This window comes from Centruroides sculpturatus, unplaced genomic scaffold (genome assembly GCF_000671375.1).
Source record: "Centruroides sculpturatus isolate CEXI.00-Female unplaced genomic scaffold, Cexi_2.0 scaffold533, whole genome shotgun sequence".
Lineage (NCBI taxonomy): Eukaryota > Metazoa > Arthropoda > Arachnida > Scorpiones > Buthidae > Centruroides > Centruroides sculpturatus.
Genome location: NW_019384875.1, coordinates 94,099 through 113,306, shown reverse-complemented (window position 1 = coordinate 113,306; position 19,208 = coordinate 94,099). Strand labels below are relative to the sequence as shown.

Genomic DNA, 19,208 nt, shown 5'->3' with positions numbered 1-19,208 from the left:
ATATCTATCAATATTCTTTGCTTTTATTTATTGATTAGGACTATATCATTCAATTTGCTTTAGAAAAATTTAAACTATTGCCCTTAAGAATGAAAAATCTAGCTACCATTTACAAATTAATCTTGCAGAATATATAGAGTTATGCATTTTCCTGGAAAGTATGCTTTAATGCTATACAAATAATAAATAATAATAGTGGCTGTTTTCTTCTATTATTTTTCTGAAGAAATACAAATTGATTGATAATATTGTATCTTAGATCTATTAATTTTCAATAGTCTTTTGACAAAATCATCCTAACTGATGATAGATAGATAATATAGACAAATAAATTTATTAAAATTATACTAAGTATAACATTTGCAAAATGAACATAGACAATAAAACTGAAAGAATCTTTGATGTAAATAGTCTTGTATATAAAATTGTCAAGTGATATACCAACTAACAAGAATGAAAATGTAATATTTATCGATCATTTAAGTTCATTATTATCTAGAATAAGTCTTCAATATTATAACAATTATCAAGAGCATTTTACTAGTCATTCACACCGGTAACAGGTTCAAGGTACGTTGTTGACTAGTCATTCTCTTTGCCCTATGATTCTAGCTTTGCATAGGAATCAAAATTATAAGTATTTTTTTTTATTTGTAAAAGATAATTACATAAATGCTAGAAGATAAAAGCCAGAATTTTTCAGCAATAAATGTTTTCATTTTGAAAGCATTTATTGCTTGCATCTACAGATTTTTGAATGAAGAAAAGTTTAAAATTTAAATTTATTATTCTTTATTCATTTGACATTACTGTGTTTGTTTAAGAATCTGAAGACAAATGCACTAGTTCCAAATGAATTTGTTGGTGAATAAAATATATTTGACTTTTATGTAGTTATAGGCAACTTAACTAAACAAATATTATAAGAGACATTTTTAATGAATAATAATTTTGAATACATTTTAAAAACCTTTGCTTCTGATGTTTGTACAAAATTTCAATTTATTTTTGTTTACATTGGACATAAAGATTTTATTTGTTAGGTAGTGTCTTCTCAATGTTTCTGTAATATTGGAATACATGTACTGAAAATAGAGAGTACATTTTGATTTCAGATTTATTATGTACTATATGATTATGGTTATACAGGGATGTTAAAAATAAACTCATCAGAGGATGATTCTATGCATAGCACTTATGTATGTACAGTACAGTACCATTTGTGATGCTATCAAGGGGGAACATATTGTTAGGATATACCATACAGTTAATTATTATTTAACAAATGTGTAACTTATAAAACTACAGTATTTAACCATTTTATTATGGTTTCCCTGACATCATCCTACATAGTATACTTGTATGTGCTATGTGAGTAGCATCCTCTGGTGCATTAATTTTGCTACATTACAAGTGATTTACTGTAAACTATAATATTTTGTCTTCTTCTCGGATGCTTATGTGACATATAGAGTAGCCCACAATGTTCTGTTCATTAAATCTATTTATTTTTGAAGTAATAGTATTTTCTTAGCATATCAAATGTTTCAAAAGCAAATGAAGCACTTACTTGGAACTTCAATATTCCATATGATATACAATTATTCCTATTATTGAAGTGTGTCAAAATCAGTTGGTTTTAGAACTTCTAAATACTGTATATTAATTTGCACTGTTCTTGAAAACTTGAAATGGTGGAAAAATAATGATTATATCATTCAATGAATTAATTAAATACAATACTTACATTTTAAGAATTTAAAATGATGGCTTCAGTATGTTTCAGAGAAACCATCTACATTTCACCATTATGAAAGATGCTGTTTACTTCATATACAGTACGTCCAAGAATAAACAGACCAATTTAATTTCTTGGATTCTGTTCAACATAGAGAGTTCATCAAGGTCTTGTTTTAAAGCTTTTCAGATCAGTTATCTTCTAGTGCCATTGAAACTCTAAGGTTTTACAGTTTCATAAAGCCCTTAGAGTTTCAATAGCACTAGAAGATAACTCATCTGAAAAGCTTTAAAACAGGACCTCAATGAACTCTGTACATTGAACATAACCCAAGATAATAAAGGTAGTCCATTTATTCTTTGACGTATGGTATAAATCACTGCTAGCCACATAATAGCATACAAACTACTTTATTTTTTAAATTTTATTTAGAAAAGAATGCATTGCTATGATTTCTAGAGAAAACACTCATTGTTGCATCTATATGACACAACTTATGAACAGATAACTGAGTTATGATACAAGATTTATTGGCACTTTCTGTTTCAGACTGTAAGCAAGTGTGAAAAGAAAACTTACACAAAATGAATTTCAGATATACAGGAAGGCCTAAAAGTCAGTTAACTAATACATATTATTTTAAGAATGGTTAAAACCATTTCAGAACAGTTGTTTGTTGTTCACAGCTCAGTTACTTCAAGCAATTGAATCACAAATTTAACAATATGTAGTTGTTTCAAACCAGTTTTAGCTAACTGTTGAGCCAACCTGTATTAATTAATACTGAACAAAAGTAAATTCAAAGATTATTATTTACAGAAACCAGGCTTTTAGATTTTAGTTGCAACTTATCTGATTTTGTGCGTATATATCTTAAATTTTATCATTATCTTATTTTACTTCCAAACAAACTCCAAATGAATATTTTTAAGCAGATTGATTACATTTAATTAGAATGAATAATAATTTTCAATTATTTTGAAATATTAAAAGTGAATAATGATTTTTCTATATCTATTCTGCTTAGCAAAATTTGAATTTTTGATAAATTTTTTTAAGATTTTAATTTTAAAGTAGATATGTAATTTTTTTGAAATTTTTAATATATGTAAGGTATAAAAACATAAAAATGGCAGATTTAATTTGTATGCTTTTTATGGATTTTTGCATGTGTAACAACACTGCTGTCGATACGTCGCTAAGTGACAAACGTTCATTCTCTTCACTACATCACAGTAAGCGGCTCTGTCGACACACAAGTCGTCTAAAAAAATAAAAATTGAAATTATTGTAAATAAGATCAATAATTTTTGAGAAACTCATAAGTAATTACTTACTTAATGAAATCTATTACATATATTTTTATGGCTATAGTCTCAATATCACCGATAATAATAAACTTTGCCTTTACTCAAGAGTCCTTGGCTTCAGCCAACAATTGAATGATAGGTTTGTGCACACCATATCAACAGTTGCATTAATTGGTGTGTAGCTCTTGATACTAATAAATTAAGAAGTCTATGGTTCCTATAGAAGGGAATATTGGCTAGAACAAACTGTTTTAATTTGCAGAAATTTGGACTCTGAAATAGCTACAATGATTTCTAAGATCTTGTTCTAATAATTAATAATTATTTTACTTGTAAAAGTGTAGATAGTAAATTGCATTTATATCTTAAGTGTGAAATCTCATTTTTATATCATATAAAAATCTTTAATATGACAATTACATTAATTAATTATTATGAGAAAACTCTCATTAAAACCTTTCTATTTATATCAATTTTTCCACTCTCAATGATATCCAGATATCCTTAAGTACAGTACATGTTTGCCACTATGGAGATTGTCAATTTAAGTTTGTATAGGATCACTAAATCCTGTTAAGGTGTGGTCTTGAAAACGTTAACAGCAGCAAGAAATGCCATAATCTGACATCACATATGCTCATTCACTAACATTATCATGCAGTAGCATGAATTGTTCTTGGTGTATATACACTGAAAACAAGGTAAGGAACTAATGCACAAGCACAGTCTGAAGTGTACCCACTTTAAACAATGTCAGGTATCTACAAGAGCAATATTGCTGTTTTATGAAAAACCTTTAAAGTATTTTTTTCAATTAAGAGACATTTAATTAAAAACTGAAAGATTATAAAACCATGTCAATGTAATGTAGTGATAAAATGTAATTTGTACTTGTTAATGAAATCTCCAGAAAAAAATCACAAATGGTAATTTTCTCTTGTTTCAGGGTTTGAAACAAAGTACTACAGATTAATATTTTATATACCATGTTTATTCCATTATAAGCCACTCCAGGAAATAAAAAGTGAAAATTTATTAATCAAGCATAAGGAATAAATTTTACACCATTTAATTGTTCAAATGACTCAGCAACAAAGAGTCAAGTGATGATGAATCTGTCTTTGTACAGAGCATCATCTGTGTCATCGAAAATTTTTAAAATGTACCAGCAACAACTTCTCTACAAATACTCTTCCATACAGACACTTGAAACAGACTAGCCACTTCACGTCTCATAGGCATAGGCATTGGCATAGCCAGAGTTTTGTTATGGGGGCCTAGTAGAGGCCAACCTGACACAAAATTGAATTATTTCAAATTATTGTTCATTAAAATGAAATTTCCATAAGAATCGACAATAACTTAACACGCACAAAATATGAAACTTCCTTTAATCATATGTTCTTGTAACATTAATATCAAACTCTAGCAATGCCTTAAACAAAAATTAACCAATCAATTATTTGTTTTTACCATTCTTTAATATAGTTCACCGTCTTTAATCTAGATATAGACCAGGGGTGGCAAACAGTTTTTTCCTCCAGGCCGAATTGGAAAGAGAATTTTTTTCACTCTCCGAACCAGAGGTGGCCCTAGCAAGATTTTCAGGTGATGCGAGATCTTATTTTGGCGTCACCCTGTAGAGAGACTAAACCAGTGTTTCTCAATGGGGGCGAAAACAACTTTCTGGGCGATATAGTAAAACATTATATTAACAATAATTAGATATTTTATTCGCTATATCGTACAATAATTAAACAAATAACATTATACCAGTCACTAGTCTATTCGATGCAGTATGGATGTGACGTTAGCCTTGGCCCTCGGCATCGGAATTTTGAAGTGAAGGAGGCGATACTATGTAACGGTTTTATTGAAGGGGACAATGATTCGTTAGAGGTTGAGAAACACTGGACTAAACTGTACATAGAGATTACAGATACACTTTTCTCATTGGACACAGAAAACCGTTGACTTTTTTTTTTTTTTTTTTTAGGGATCAGAATTTCTCAACTTTCCTATAACTTCACGTTGTGAGGATATAAGGAATTATCTTGGATCCATTCAAGCAGTTATTTGAAGTTAAGTCCAATGTTCAGAGATTAATTGTAGGCCGCAGTACACTACACCCAATTAAATTAGCTTCAGCTTTTTATTTCTTTTTGCAAATCAGCTCAACACTTTTTCAGCTGTACTTTTCTGGGGAGGGCACCTGGTTAACTGGGGGCCGTGCCCACCCTTGCCTCTTCCTGGCTATGCCCAAGAGCATAGGCATGAGCATTCAATCTTCTCTGGAGAGCCCATCTGTGTACATTTTTCTCAACTTGCCCTTGAATTACTTATTGAGGTTATCCCCAAGTCCAAGCCAAGTCCATTTTCTTCTCTTTACCACTTCTGTTATGTGGCCTGCATAAGAATCCAAGACAAGGAAGCTAGGAAACCTCAACAAGGTAATACAGAAAAGTTTCCAAACCAACTGAACCCATTCCAATACCATGTCTTCAGTAAACCATCCGTTTTCATTTGCATGTATATTGACAATTTTTGGAAATATCTCCAACTTTGGCAGTGTCTTGCATTTAAACACAATGAATGAAAGTTTATGCCCATCAGCAGTACACATGAGCCTAAAAGTCATGTGCTGTTTTTTCACTTCCTGTTGATAGGATTTTTACCTCTATGCCCTTACTCTTATAAATTTCTGTTTGTATCCTTGTCTACTTGGACCTTGTTTATTAATAGGACTTATTATACTGGTGTAGTTTCCAATTAGCAAATAGAGGAGATCTTAATCAAAAGTCAAGTGAAAATAAAGATATTTTGTTTTAAAATATCTTTTCACTTGACTTTTGACTATGATCTCCTCTATTTGCTAATTGGAAACTACACCAGTATAATAAGTCCTATTAATAAGTAGACAAAGATACAAACAAAAATTACTTTTACTTCTTTCTTTCTCTTTTCTTCTACTGTATAATTTGCTGTCATATCAAAATATATCAGAATTTGGTCAGAATTTTCTTTCTGACCAAGAAGATTGAATTTTAGCACTGAAAAGAACTATCAATTTCTCTTCATAATTTTCTGACAATTTCTGTACAGTTGACATATGCCTATGAAACAAAACTCCCAGTGCTTAACTGAAGAGTTGAACACAATGCCAACTTACGTTGAAATTGCTCAAGCAGAAAATCAATTTTATCAGTCTTAATTTGGCAATCACTGGTAGACATTTTGTAGACACCCTTCACAAAATCATTAAAAATAACTTCCACTGTATGGTGGTGACTGCATTTTGGTCCACCAAATGTTTTTCTTTTTGCTGGAATATGAAAATACTTCGTCTCTCTGCCTTATCAGATTGATGAAGCAATATCAGACAGTGGATGTCTCCTCAGCAAACAAAATCACTCTCATTTTAAAATCAGCAGTATAATGACAGTGCCTCATTATAAAACAACAGTCAAAAATCCTGTTTAATAACATGAACTTGGTAACTCAACAATGCATACAAAATTTGTGGAAACATGTCTGTGACAGCTTCTGGTGATATTTTTCTGAACTTTCAACTATGTTGGTAAAGGGTGTCACCTACTTGGCCAACTGTATTAATGATACTGATTCTAAGCCAAAAGGCATTTTTTTCAACCACAAAAAAATTAAGAAAGGGTAAGCTTGCAATCAGGTAAATACAGTAAACCTCTTGGCCTTAACCACTTCTTCAACTTGTACAAGATTTGAAGGATTTTTGCTTGTAATATTGACCACAAGTATTCAGTTGGCTTTAAGTCGAGATTGTGGAGGCCAGTCTAATGTTTTGATCTTTCTTTGTAACCAGGATGCAATAATCTTAACTGTGTGCATGGTACCTCACAGTTTGTGTGTGATCCTGTTGATAAATTCAAGGTTTTCTGCATCTCTCAAAGAGTTGAGGCTGTATGTCTGATCAAAAAAGATTCATTTTGTTCTCATCATAAAATTTGTTTCCAGTCATTCACAGTGAAGTTTTGGCATTTCTTCATATAACTTCTGGCATATAAATCTGGCATTTTTTCTAGATAACTTGTTAGAAATCAATTGCATAGTTTTGGTCTGCTTGTCAGACAAGACAAGACAATCTGTAAAATATTTACTTTTGGAGCTGAAAATGGAGTTTTCTGTCCTCACAACCGAAGTTTACCTTGGCCATCCAGAGTTATGGAACTGACAAATTTTCCAGTTTTGAACCTGTCCACATGAAGGCTATTTACTATGATTTCTTTTATAACAAAACTAGCATATGTACTCGGCATTGCCTGGGTTTATAAGAAAAATTAATAATTTCCTGTGTTTTAAATTTTACAAAAATACTGTTCAAAAAGAAAAGTATTTGAGTCTTTAGGTGTAACAATTTGACTTTAATAGCAAAAACAGAAACTTTTCACAGTGCAACACTTTGAACTCTTCATGCAAAAGCTACATGCTACCAGTCCCAGAAATGACATGGGTTTCCATTGGATCATTATTTGAAAACAAACAACTGGGGAACTATTCATTTGTTCACTTCTATTTCAGTATTTTCACTGTTAGTTTTCATTCTCATTGTGGGAAATCTCCCATCTTCTATACAGGGGTGGCCATCATCTCTGGTTTGAGTTTCCTCCTTAAATTTGCAAGGATATTTCTTGATACACTTTCCATCTTTCAAGCAAGGTGAACTTGGATTAATTCGCCTACATGAATCATGTTCTTTTTTACAATATAAAAAAAAAATGGAATCTTCTTTGGCATTTGGAAACTCCACCAAAATTATGCTATCAATTTCAGTTGATTGAACTTTTGCTTTACCACATGCACATGTTGGTTTGGCTTAGTCCTCTTTTTTGCCAATCAATTGAATACATCCAATAGCGTGTTTCACCATAGATTAATTGATGTGATAACAAAATTTTAATTTCATGAGCTTTTCTTTGAACACTCGTGTTGTGAAATGGGAGATTTGTCCAGCTAAAAGTTCCTCCTTAATATCAGGCCAAGATGGATTACATATGAAGGTTATAAAAATGTTGGGTTGGCCATAATTCCTTACATATGTCATTGTATCTTGAGAGTTTTCACATTTTAAAGTACTGTATATTTGGTTTTTCACATCAAACCAAACTATACAGGTATTTTCATTTCTGAATAGTACTTCCTTAATTTTAATAATATTCCATATTATATTCATCTAATTATTGCAACAATGATATAATTTTAAAAATTAATTTTTTTGTATGAATTTAATTATTTTTCAAGTTTTTTTTTTGTCAAAAGATAGAACTGTGTGTAATGGGAGCATGTTGTATGTATATACTACCCAAAATATTGATTTGGGGTAGTATATATAGCTTAGGGTCTAAGTAATACTCATACATATGTTACTTTTAAACTGATCTGGACCAAAGATTTATATAAAGAACAAACCAAAAAGAATTCATTTTTATATTTATATATTGGACTAAGTTGAATAATTTTTTCTTTCTTGCTTGCAATAGTCTCTTTCCACCCATCTGTATGAAGTAGTTTTTGATTGAGTCAAATTGTTAGTATAATTTTCTAATACAGGCTTTTAAGGTAAAGAGTAGTAGAGTCTTAAGATGTATAAATACTGAATAAAAATCTACTGACAGTTGTTTTATAGGATGTGATTCTTTCTTTGATGTAGATTTCTTTCTAAACTTATGGGGGTTAGAAAAGTTATTTTAATATAGTTATTTGCTTTATGTAAACTAGTTGATTTGCCTAAAAGTTATTCAGGAGTTTTCACCCACTTGTCAGCTTTGCAAGGATAAGAAACATTTTTTGACATAAAATATGTATTTTTTAAAACTAGCATTATTCTTGAAATTATAGAAATTTTGATTAGTTAAACATATCTCATTTCTTCCAGTTGTGTTTAAAAATAAATATACATCAAAGATAAAAAAGGATACAGCTTATTAAGGTAATATATTCAAAATATACACTAGTATCTTTGAAAATTACATACACAAATATTTTAAATTATTTAGAAATTAATTCAAAATAATAGCAGAGAAGTGGCCTGATTTAATTCAGCAGTCATTTGGCCTATTTGTAAATTACTGAGCAAAAGCACACTTGATGCCAATATTAAATATTTTTGAGAAGTTCAACTGTCTTTTGGCATTAAAATTTTATTTATTTATTACAAAATTTAAAAACAAGCACTTTCAATGGTGAATAATTATCTTCCTTGGACAATATTCAAAAATGGAATATAACATTAAAATGTTTTAAAGGCTTTTGAACAAAGTTTTTTGGAAAAAGAAACTTAATATTAAAATTTTTGTACACTGAAATTTGTTAAAAAGGGAAGTTCTGGAAGGTAGATCATGGGCTTAATAAACACTTCAACCATAGAAACCTATAATATTTCCCAGATAAATAAGAATTTCCAATCATTATGCTGCCACAGTAAGGAGATTGATCATAAAAGTTTGTAACCCTCCTCTAAAACCAGGGTTGTGCAGTTTGATTCTTCTAAGCAATGAATTTGCTTCAGACTGCAAGTCTGTAAAAGCAGACCAACCCTAACTCATGAGTTTTATTATGTACAGTACTTTATATTAACCTCATCCTGTAATGCAAGATTTTACTTTACGATGATTTCTCTTTGCATATTATTACTAATTATTGTTGATTTTTCTTTTTAGAAATTTCTACTTGAATACATTGTATGTTAGCTGCTACTACATTTTTATTGTCAAAAGACCCACACAAAAAACTTGTGTGTGTCAGTGGTTGAAAAAAAGATGAGTACTCTTCATATTTTATAGTATGCCATTCTGGGTTAATATAATCAAAGTATACTTTAAATAATAATTTAGAGGCAGGAGCTGGGAACTTGGTCTACTGACTCTATGGCCCTATTATGCAATTCGTCTTCTTGGAAACTATTTATTGGAACACTAAATTTTCTACTGGTGGCACCTATGTTACAAATTAGCAGCCTTTTGTGAATGTTTTAGTGGGACCATGTATATGCCTGATTTTTCAAAGCTTAAAAAACATTTTCTATCATTATTCAGAATTCTGCACAAGGATAACCGCAACTGAGATAGTTGACCTTGGTATAAGAATACTGTCCTATTTTGTGCATTAACAGCATATCACAATGTTTAGTATATAAGGAAATGTAAAGAAGGGTACAGATATGACCATGTTTATATGGCCAGGCAACTGAAAGAATGTAGCAAGGATTAAGTTTCATTTACAGTATACACCAAAAGTGGGTCTCAGAAGTTCTATGAATGATTACATCTAGCAATTAAATCATATCACCCTTTTCACCTTCTGTAGTGAAACTTATAGAAGGGTAAACAGTTGATGATAGCTGCACAAATTCAATATGCATCCAATCCAAGCTAACAAGATATAAGAGAGACGGAGAAGGTACCAGTGGTAAAGGAGACATTAAAAACCTTAAATTCTAATTCTTTTATGATTAATTCTGCCAGGATGGCTGATAATAGGAGTTCTTAGGCATGCCCTATTTTTGTAAGAAGTATTAATTGATAAGCAAAAATAGTTATACATGAGACCCTTTTGTTAGTCACAGAAAATATGTAGTACTTGTTGTACTGTACATTAAACCTTTTTTTTGAGCAGAAGGGAATTAGCTAAGATACCAATTGGTACAAAGAAATCGCATCACTGTCCATCAAAAGTGCTTGCTTTTATATTTTGATGAAGAAAAAGACTTAAAATTTAATTTGATAAAAATAAGAACAGCTTTAATTTTATATCATTTTGATCAAAGGACCCTGTATAAATCTTACAGGAATTGGGTCAAATGGATTTGGCTGAATATTTGGTATTTTGTAACTAGTGGTCCTGATAAAAAGTCTCCATAAACACAGTCAAAAAATGGACAGTTTTCGCATTATCAAGCATCCAAAATACAAAAAACAGCATAATTCATGCACAAACCTTAAATCTTTTTGTTTCAAAATATAAAATGATATTGGGATTTCCTTAGGGAAACCATTAACATATGTCATACACAAGAGTTTGGGTTCATATTGCATTATCAGATACAGTGAGCTTTGTTATGTAGCACATGCACTAAAAAGCCTTCTAGCAAGAGACTTGCTCCTCCAAAACTCAATAATAGTTGAAAAGAAACTTCATTGGTACATTTATTCATTAATAAGCATTTTACCTCAAAAATTTTGTTCTTATTGGCAAATGCCCATATTATATTTTGTTTTTTATAATAACTTTGTTTAATATTTTATCTATGCAATATATCAATTCTAATTCTTCCTTATTAACTTCCATATGGCTTTCTGAAATTATTCGTAATGAAATATTTTTTCTACAGCAAATAGCTTGAATAGATGAAATTGCTGAAAAATGCAACATCATTGTTCAAAGATGCAAGAGAATTTTTAGACCACCTCTTGTCATAAAAAATTAACAAGAATACATAAATTGTAATCAGTCTATTGCCAAACATCAGTAATGTTTAAAATCATATGCTATATCTTTTTTGTTTCTAAATATAAAATCATAATTCATGATGTGTTGTGCATGTGACACTTTAGATCAGGACCACTAGAAGTTCAAAATATCAACAACTCCACCAAATCTACTGAGACTTGTTTCCCCATAAGGTCCTTTTACTGGTACTTCATCCTTAATGTTACAATGTTCTCTAGTTTCATATTCTATTGAATCTAATTAATCTTTTTTGCAAATTGTGATTGTATTAATAGTTTTATGATTAAAGCAGCCTGGAACCCCAGAGAGGCAAGTTGAAGTTCAAAATGACTTGGTAATTCTGAATCAATCCACCCAAGAAAATTTCATTTTTCATTACTTGTTTGTCCCTATTTTGGTACTGACCAAATCTGTAAGAGAGGTTTTTTCCACTAATCAATGCCCACAAGACTAATTTCAGTTTTTTAAATGAAAGAGTGAGTTTACTGTATATTCTTTGAGGAATTATTTTAACAATATAAAAGTCCAAAGAAAAATTCAAAAATAAAATTTGCAATATAAAAAGTTTTTCCAAAGATTATGGCAAAAGAGCTTCTGCACTTTTCTTCTCTATAGGAAAATATTAATTTCATTAATATAAAGAATTGTATTGTTTAATAAGAATTTTAACATATAAATCAAATAATAACGTAACTGATTACAATGTAAATTTACATGGAAAAGACATTTACATTCAGGATAAATATCTCATTCAAACTGGATATTTCTCACAAGTTTTATGTTTTTAAAGAACAAAAATTAAGTTAGCACAATGGTGTATTTGACAACATTCTAACTACTAGGTGGAAATTAAAAGAATACATATTTAATCATATTTTGATGGCAGGCACTATTGATTATGGTGTGGACTTCAACATCCCAAAGTAAGTATTAAGTTCAAAAATTTTCTCTTTTGCATCTTAAAACAATTAAAGAAGCTATTGGGAACTACTATAATGTTCTGAGACATTTTCCTCCATTTTGATTAAAGTTCATATAACAGAAGACAGCATACTAATAAATTCTAAGATACTGAATGTCTTTGTAGCCAATGTCAAGTCTCAAAAACATATTTTAAAAAAAATAATTATTGACAGGTTATAGCTGTCTTATTTCTGATGAATATTTTATAAATGCATACTAAAATAGACTTATTTATTTATATTGTACTGTATGTATGTGTGAAACTGCAATACAATAATAGAGAATGAATTTTGTTTATTGACAAGAAAATATTGGAAATTGTCAAAGATAATCGTAATCTAGTTATTTAGTAATGTGCATTTATAGTCATACTACTGTTTAAATAAAAAAAGGATAATTGAGTGATTCTTACTATGAGGACAAGGTGGTCTCTCACAAGGTATAATGACTGTTGGCCTTGGTAGATTTTGGCAGGCATTTTTAGCTAATTTATTTGTACCATACCAAACACATTGTAGTGTTCGAGTTTGAAATCCCTGATGTCCACAAGTAACTGTGCACTGAAATAAAGTTAAAAATTATTTTACAAATATAAAGCGTACGCATTATGTGATTATAAAATTAACTTTTGATTACCTGTGACCATTCGCCAATTTTCCAAGTTCCTCTACATCTTTCATTAAAGCATTCTCGTTTTCTTCTTGGTCGTAATCTCTCGTTACATTTGCTGGGATCCACTACTGTACCGTTTATAGTTTTACAATATATATTTCTCTTTTGAAGAGCAGTGTTCCATCCAAAGCAATGTTTCTCGTTACACTGAAAATAAAACACTAATAATACATTTAATGTGAACTACTGAAAATAACGTAACGAGATTGTTTTGCTACGAGTGATTAAGAACATATACATCCGACCAAAGTCCTGCTTCCCAATGTGGGCAAGCTTCTAAACCACATCTTTGGATTGTTGGAGGAGGTTGCATATTGTTGTTCAGGCATAGGTTGTTATCGACCGTCTTTGAAACGTTCTGTAACCTGACAAGACATTGTTTCGCACGTACCTTTTAAAGAAAAACAATTATTACACTATTATTGAATTTTTGTGTGTATCAACTCCAGTTACTAATTGAAATTATCGTTTACTTGAAATCCATTTCCTCCACAAGAACGAGAGCATGGTGTCCAATCTGTTACCATCCAGTCTAGTTCTAGATTTTCACCATTTCTCCCCGAATAATACGTGTCGTCATCGATATTACTTGTCGAGAGAGAATTTCTTTCTTGCTGCTGGCGGAGATGAGTAATTAGCTGGTACACATGAGGTAGAGTGATTGTAGATCCGTGATGAATCCTACTATAATCAAAACCAGAATCTGAATACGGTGTGGATGCATCCATTTCTCTGCTGTTCTGATCTGAAATTATATCTTGGCTCTGATGATATTCCCAGGTATCGTGATCTATCCTCTCGTTACTGAAGTTCTCAGTTTCAGGCGGATGGATCTGCAGAGACGAATCTTGATGGATGTATCCGTGGCTGTAATCACCGCCTGTGCGAGGAGCTGCTAGAAATATTTCAAATCAGTGAAACAGGTGACAATAATATTAAGAAATTTTTTTATTTTTTACCTGGAGTGGTCAGTGATTTTTCTGAAGTTCCCAAGGTAGAAGAAACTGGCTTAATAGTTATATTGATATCAGATTTTGTTTTTCCTGCTACGCAAGTATATACAGCAGCATCGTCGTCGGAAATTTTTCTAATTTTCAAAGCGCCACGTCGAGAGACAGAGTACTTTCCTATCGGCTCCAATCGTTTGCCATTTTTATACCACATTACAACTGCGTTTGCTGAATCGATACCCGGACAGCGAAGTTTCACAATGGTGTCCTGATACAGAACGGCTGTTCCTTTTGCTTCAAGAAGTACTTTGCGGCCTGGCTGCTCTTGAATGAACATTGGTTTAGTATCAGGATCAAGTGTAGTTTCTTCAATTATGAAATCCTCACAAGACTTTTTATTGCATGGCTTGACAGTTCTTGGACGTTTTAAACTACATTCGGAAGGGGAAAGTTCAACCGTTTGTCCAAATGCCATTTCTTTTTGGCATTTGATTTTCCGAGTTTGATTCCCTCCTCCGCAACTTTTAGAACACTGTCAAAAATGTTAACATGAAATAAATACTTTTGAGATTAATGTTTGTTTGTGAAATTTATTTTACTCACTTTACTCCATGGTTCTAAATGCCATTTTGGTGGACAATCAAAAACATTGCAGTATTGTTGAGCAAGCGGCGGAGGTTGTGGACAAAGATTGTTGGCAACAGTTTGTGTTCCGGAACTGCTATGAGTTTTTTCGTGAACACACGTTACTTTACGTGATTGAATACCTCCTCCACAAGTTTTGGAACAAGGACTATAGGCCGTAGTATTCCATCTACAGTAATTAAATTTTGATTTTTGTCTGTTTTCTAGTTGATAGAAAACACAATAATGCCAGAATACGATATTGAATAGAGAATTCTATTCGATTTCTTTGATATGTCCTTTCATTATTAACATCTCGAAGCAGCAGGATCTTCCCCAATTTAATCAAATTAAACCTCTCAGACAATATCAAGAATACATTCTGGCAAAATTATGTTTCATTTTAGCGTTTTGTATCATAAGTATTTACAAAGAATTCGAGTTTAGAATATTACCTTGGAGGGCATGGATGCTCATTGCAAGGTTGAGTATTTGTCGGAGGTTTAGTGTCTAAATCACACATATATGGACTAACAACAGCATAATCATAATCTCTAATACACTGTATAATGGATTCGCGCGTACCTATTAAAAATATATATTTGTTATGCCGAATTTAATTAAAAGAATACGAAAATTATTCATTACAGTTATACCTCCGAGACAAGAGGCACTACAAGGCGTATAACCGGCCATTCTCCAAGAATATGTCACATGTATTTCATTTCTGTCTGGAATGAAATTCAAACCAGACAGATGATTTTGATCCGGTGAACACGGCTGAGTGTAACATCTTTCAACTTCCATTGGTCTCGAACCTATAGAAGAATATAATAATAATAAATTAGTGAGATGGCTGCGTATTTATCAATCTCTTCAAAATTCGGTATACGATTTTATTACTATTCTTTCTAAAAATGTCTAGATAATTATTTATTATAATTCCATATTTATGAATCTAAAAAAATATTCCTGAATATTTCAGTTATCTATATGAATTGTTTTCAAAATTAAATAGGGTAAATTATTAATTTGTTTGGAAATCGTGATAATTATAAGGGATATAAAAATATTTATAATTAATTCAGAAATGTTATATATTCTTTCCTCCATTTATTCGCATTGAGGATGTATTTTAATATACACCATTAGGTTTCAACCAGCATAATGGTGATGCTTGACTACTGACTGAAATTTTGAAACCTGGTTCAGATTGAATTGTGGATTCCAGGCAATGGACGTGTGTTAATTGAGTGATCATGTAGCCAATTATTGCAAATAATTGCTACATTTATTATCCAATTATTATATATAGCTAATTATTATCAAAAACTTTGCATCATGATAGTTGCGCGTGATCATAGAAATGACAATGCTTTGAATTATGGAGGCAAACAATCAATAAAATGATATAAAAATATTTCCAGAAAAGATGACTTCGTTTGTTTATGAAGAACATTTCAAGATAGTCCTTTTCCATTACAAAATTAATTCATAACAAAGAGCAACCTTATGCTATATAGTGCAACCAAAGCAAATATAGATAACTGAATATCTACATAAATTGATAACTAAACTAATTCTAATGGGTACATTCTACTATACAATTTTATAGAATACTTACTTGAAACTATCCAAAATAATAAAATAAACCTTACACTTTAAAAATATTCTATAAAGTTATTCAGCAGCACTGTCATTTTTATTCAAAGGAATTTTAAATATAATATATTGTACGATTAATTTACTACACTAACTACGGGGAGTTCATAGACAACTATATTAATGGAAAATTTAGATTACAGAAGGTAGTTTTCCTAAATACAAAAATGGGACAAATGCATGCAGGAAACAAACAAAAGAATGATAATTTATCGTCGTCTTACCACGGCACTCCCTGTCTGGCAAAGTAGCTATAGCTCGTGAGAATTCCAAGAATATTTGACACACCACGTGACGCCAGCGGACCCCTGCACCGCACGTAACACTACAGGGTCCCCATTCTCCGGCCACATAGCTAGAAAACATGGAGATACCATGTGACTTGGGTCATTCTAACAGTGTAGGGGAGTTTTTATCTCAACATTTCAAAAAAATCCTGCAGAAATTTAGAATATGTTACATTTATTATACATTTCCAAATGAAAACAGAGCAAATAGCCAAAATTAGTGCCACATAGTTGTAATTTATCTTGTACATTTCTTTCAGAAAGAAAATGTACGAGATTTTGAAAAATATTCTAGACCATTTTAAAGTAAAAAGTAGAAAATTTAGTAGAAAATACCAATACCTTGGATGAGTTTTCATAAAATTGGGCAAATTCATCTTGCTGGCCCAATATGGCGACAAATATGGTGGAGAATCTTCTTGAGAGACTTTTCCTGAAAGGAAGGTTTTACATAGTGACAATTATTGCCACACTATTCTATATCATTGCATATTTTTTTAATGCAGCAATATAGAATTTAACAAATTAGAAAATTCAAATTATTACTTTTCTTTGAAAGAAATGACAGTGCTGCACTACTTAGATCTATTAATAATATAAATGAAAAATTATATGTTACACTAGTATATGAATCCAATTTGATAAGAATGAATTATATCAACATTACTGTTATAATTACATAAATATTAATAATTGAAAATACTGCACTATGATTTCACTAAAACTATAGGGACTACTACAGCTGATATATGAGTTTTGTACCGAGTTGCGCAAAGTTGGGGTTACGATTAAGCCAAATGACTCGTGCTTTGTTTAACAGTTCAGGTGCTAGTATCTGATATCAGAAACTCTTATTAAATAGCTGTATAGCTAGACCCAATTTTACCCATTACATGTGGCATTATTATGATCCCGGAATGGATCAATGACCCTCATTGTTTTATTCAGCCAATATGAGGAACATTATCATCATATCACACAACAGGTAAACTTGGAGCCAGCCATGTAATGCATACCAGCAAATATATGCTTCAATTTTGTCCATTAAATGCAATAAAGGAGCATCAATGTTAACCTTTTATATAGAGATGACCTTCATCATTGGCCGATTTACAATGGGTGTGAAATTGAGCACAATGCCACTATTATGCAAAATTATGAAAGGAATCAGGATTGAATTCTTGAATTTAGTAGATGGGTGGCCATACTTTAAGATTTAGGATTGACCATGGAAGAAATTTGAGATTCTGCTCAAGATCTGCATGTTTAGTTATATGTTTTAGTGTTATTTATAATACCCAGAAGTATTATAAATAAACGAAATTGGGCTGTTTTGAATAATGTCCCATATTTTTGATAGATGTGGTAATCAATATGCTATTCTTTATCAATTTTTTTCAACATTCCCAAAATAATTATATGTAATAAGTATGAAAGCGATCGTTATTGATCTGATATGGCAATTCGGACTTCAATATGCTAAAAATAATAACTTTTTAGCTTAATTTAAGCTGTATATATAATTTATATACATTTTCTTTTTAAAGTTAAAAGTAATTCTTCCTTGTTTAAATTAAAATTTAAAATCCTACTCTCAAAAATTATAATTTTGGATTTTTCTAGTGAATTAATTTAGTAATTTATCAAAATTTAGACGAGCAGCAAGCACAAACATGATAATGCTCATATTTACTTACATCATCATTTGATAAATTATTGAACAGAAATGTAATAAAATCGTTTTAAATCAAGATGAATTACCGTTAAACTTAAATTTCTGAAATGAAAAGATTACGTTAAAATGATTTTTACTCGATAAATTCTACATAAAATAAACAAATAAATTGAAAAACCGATCATTTTCTTTTCTGTAATTACTCTTTTATGAAATGACGATATTTTGTAAGATAATTGCGAGGAACTTACAACATGCAAAAAACAGATTTCTAAATAAAAATAGAACACATTCAATCAATAAATGACGTGCAGAAATTGCAAATAAAAGATATATTTTTCCGTTTTAGAGTACTTACCAGTATCATCTCCACAACTTATACCACTATTACACAGTTGTCGTCTCGCTGGCATTTTCGAATTGTCGCATTGATCGCTCGTTTCTCCAGTGTGATCTTTACAAATGACAACTCGTCTCTGGAAACCTTGTCCGCAAGACGTAGAACACTAAAATAAAATAATTATATCAGCTTACAAATGTTTGAAATTATTATACAGCTACTCCAAATTCGATTAGACAATTGAGCATCCTTGAGAAAATATAATTGGTGCTGCAATTACTCACCCCCGACCATGAACCTTCATACCATCTTGGACAATCTTTTATATTACAAGTACGTTCCGTCGCAGGTTTTAGAGTATGGCAATAAGCACCACTGATAGGGATTCGAGTACCATTATGACCATCCTTAGCGCAGTAAACGTGACGAGTTTGTGTTCCCCTTCCACAAGTAGTCGAACATTCCGTCCACTCTTCTGTGATCCATCTAAAGAGTACCAATTAGGA

General features: G+C 31.1%; 1 protein-coding gene across 3 annotated transcripts in view; it reads right to left on the bottom strand.

The window, feature by feature from the left end:
- Nucleotides 1-2,763: 2,763 nt before the first annotated feature.
- Nucleotides 2,764-19,208, bottom strand: part of LOC111630935 (ADAMTS-like protein 1) — a 43,037-nt gene continuing 26,592 nt past the window's right edge. Inside the window, exons 7-19 of one of the 3 annotated variants that reach the window (XM_023375094.1) lie at nucleotides 18,987-19,188; nucleotides 18,721-18,868; nucleotides 17,030-17,120; nucleotides 16,625-16,755; nucleotides 15,395-15,556; nucleotides 15,194-15,323; nucleotides 14,718-14,928; nucleotides 14,124-14,646; nucleotides 13,638-14,059; nucleotides 13,403-13,555; nucleotides 13,129-13,311; nucleotides 12,905-13,052; nucleotides 2,764-3,002 (exon numbers count right to left, since the gene is read on the bottom strand). In XM_023375094.1, the coding sequence (XP_023230862.1) occupies nucleotides 2,893-3,002; nucleotides 12,905-13,052; nucleotides 13,129-13,311; nucleotides 13,403-13,555; nucleotides 13,638-14,059; nucleotides 14,124-14,646; nucleotides 14,718-14,928; nucleotides 15,194-15,323; nucleotides 15,395-15,556; nucleotides 16,625-16,755; nucleotides 17,030-17,120; nucleotides 18,721-18,868; nucleotides 18,987-19,188 (2,614 nt within the window). In that variant the 3' untranslated portion in view covers nucleotides 2,764-2,892. The remainder of the gene's footprint in view (nucleotides 3,003-12,904; nucleotides 13,053-13,128; nucleotides 13,312-13,402; nucleotides 13,556-13,637; nucleotides 14,060-14,123; nucleotides 14,647-14,717; nucleotides 14,929-15,193; nucleotides 15,324-15,394; nucleotides 15,557-16,624; nucleotides 16,756-17,029; nucleotides 17,121-18,720; nucleotides 18,869-18,986; nucleotides 19,189-19,208) is intronic. The other 2 variants (XM_023375095.1, XM_023375097.1) reach the window with 2 other exon arrangements.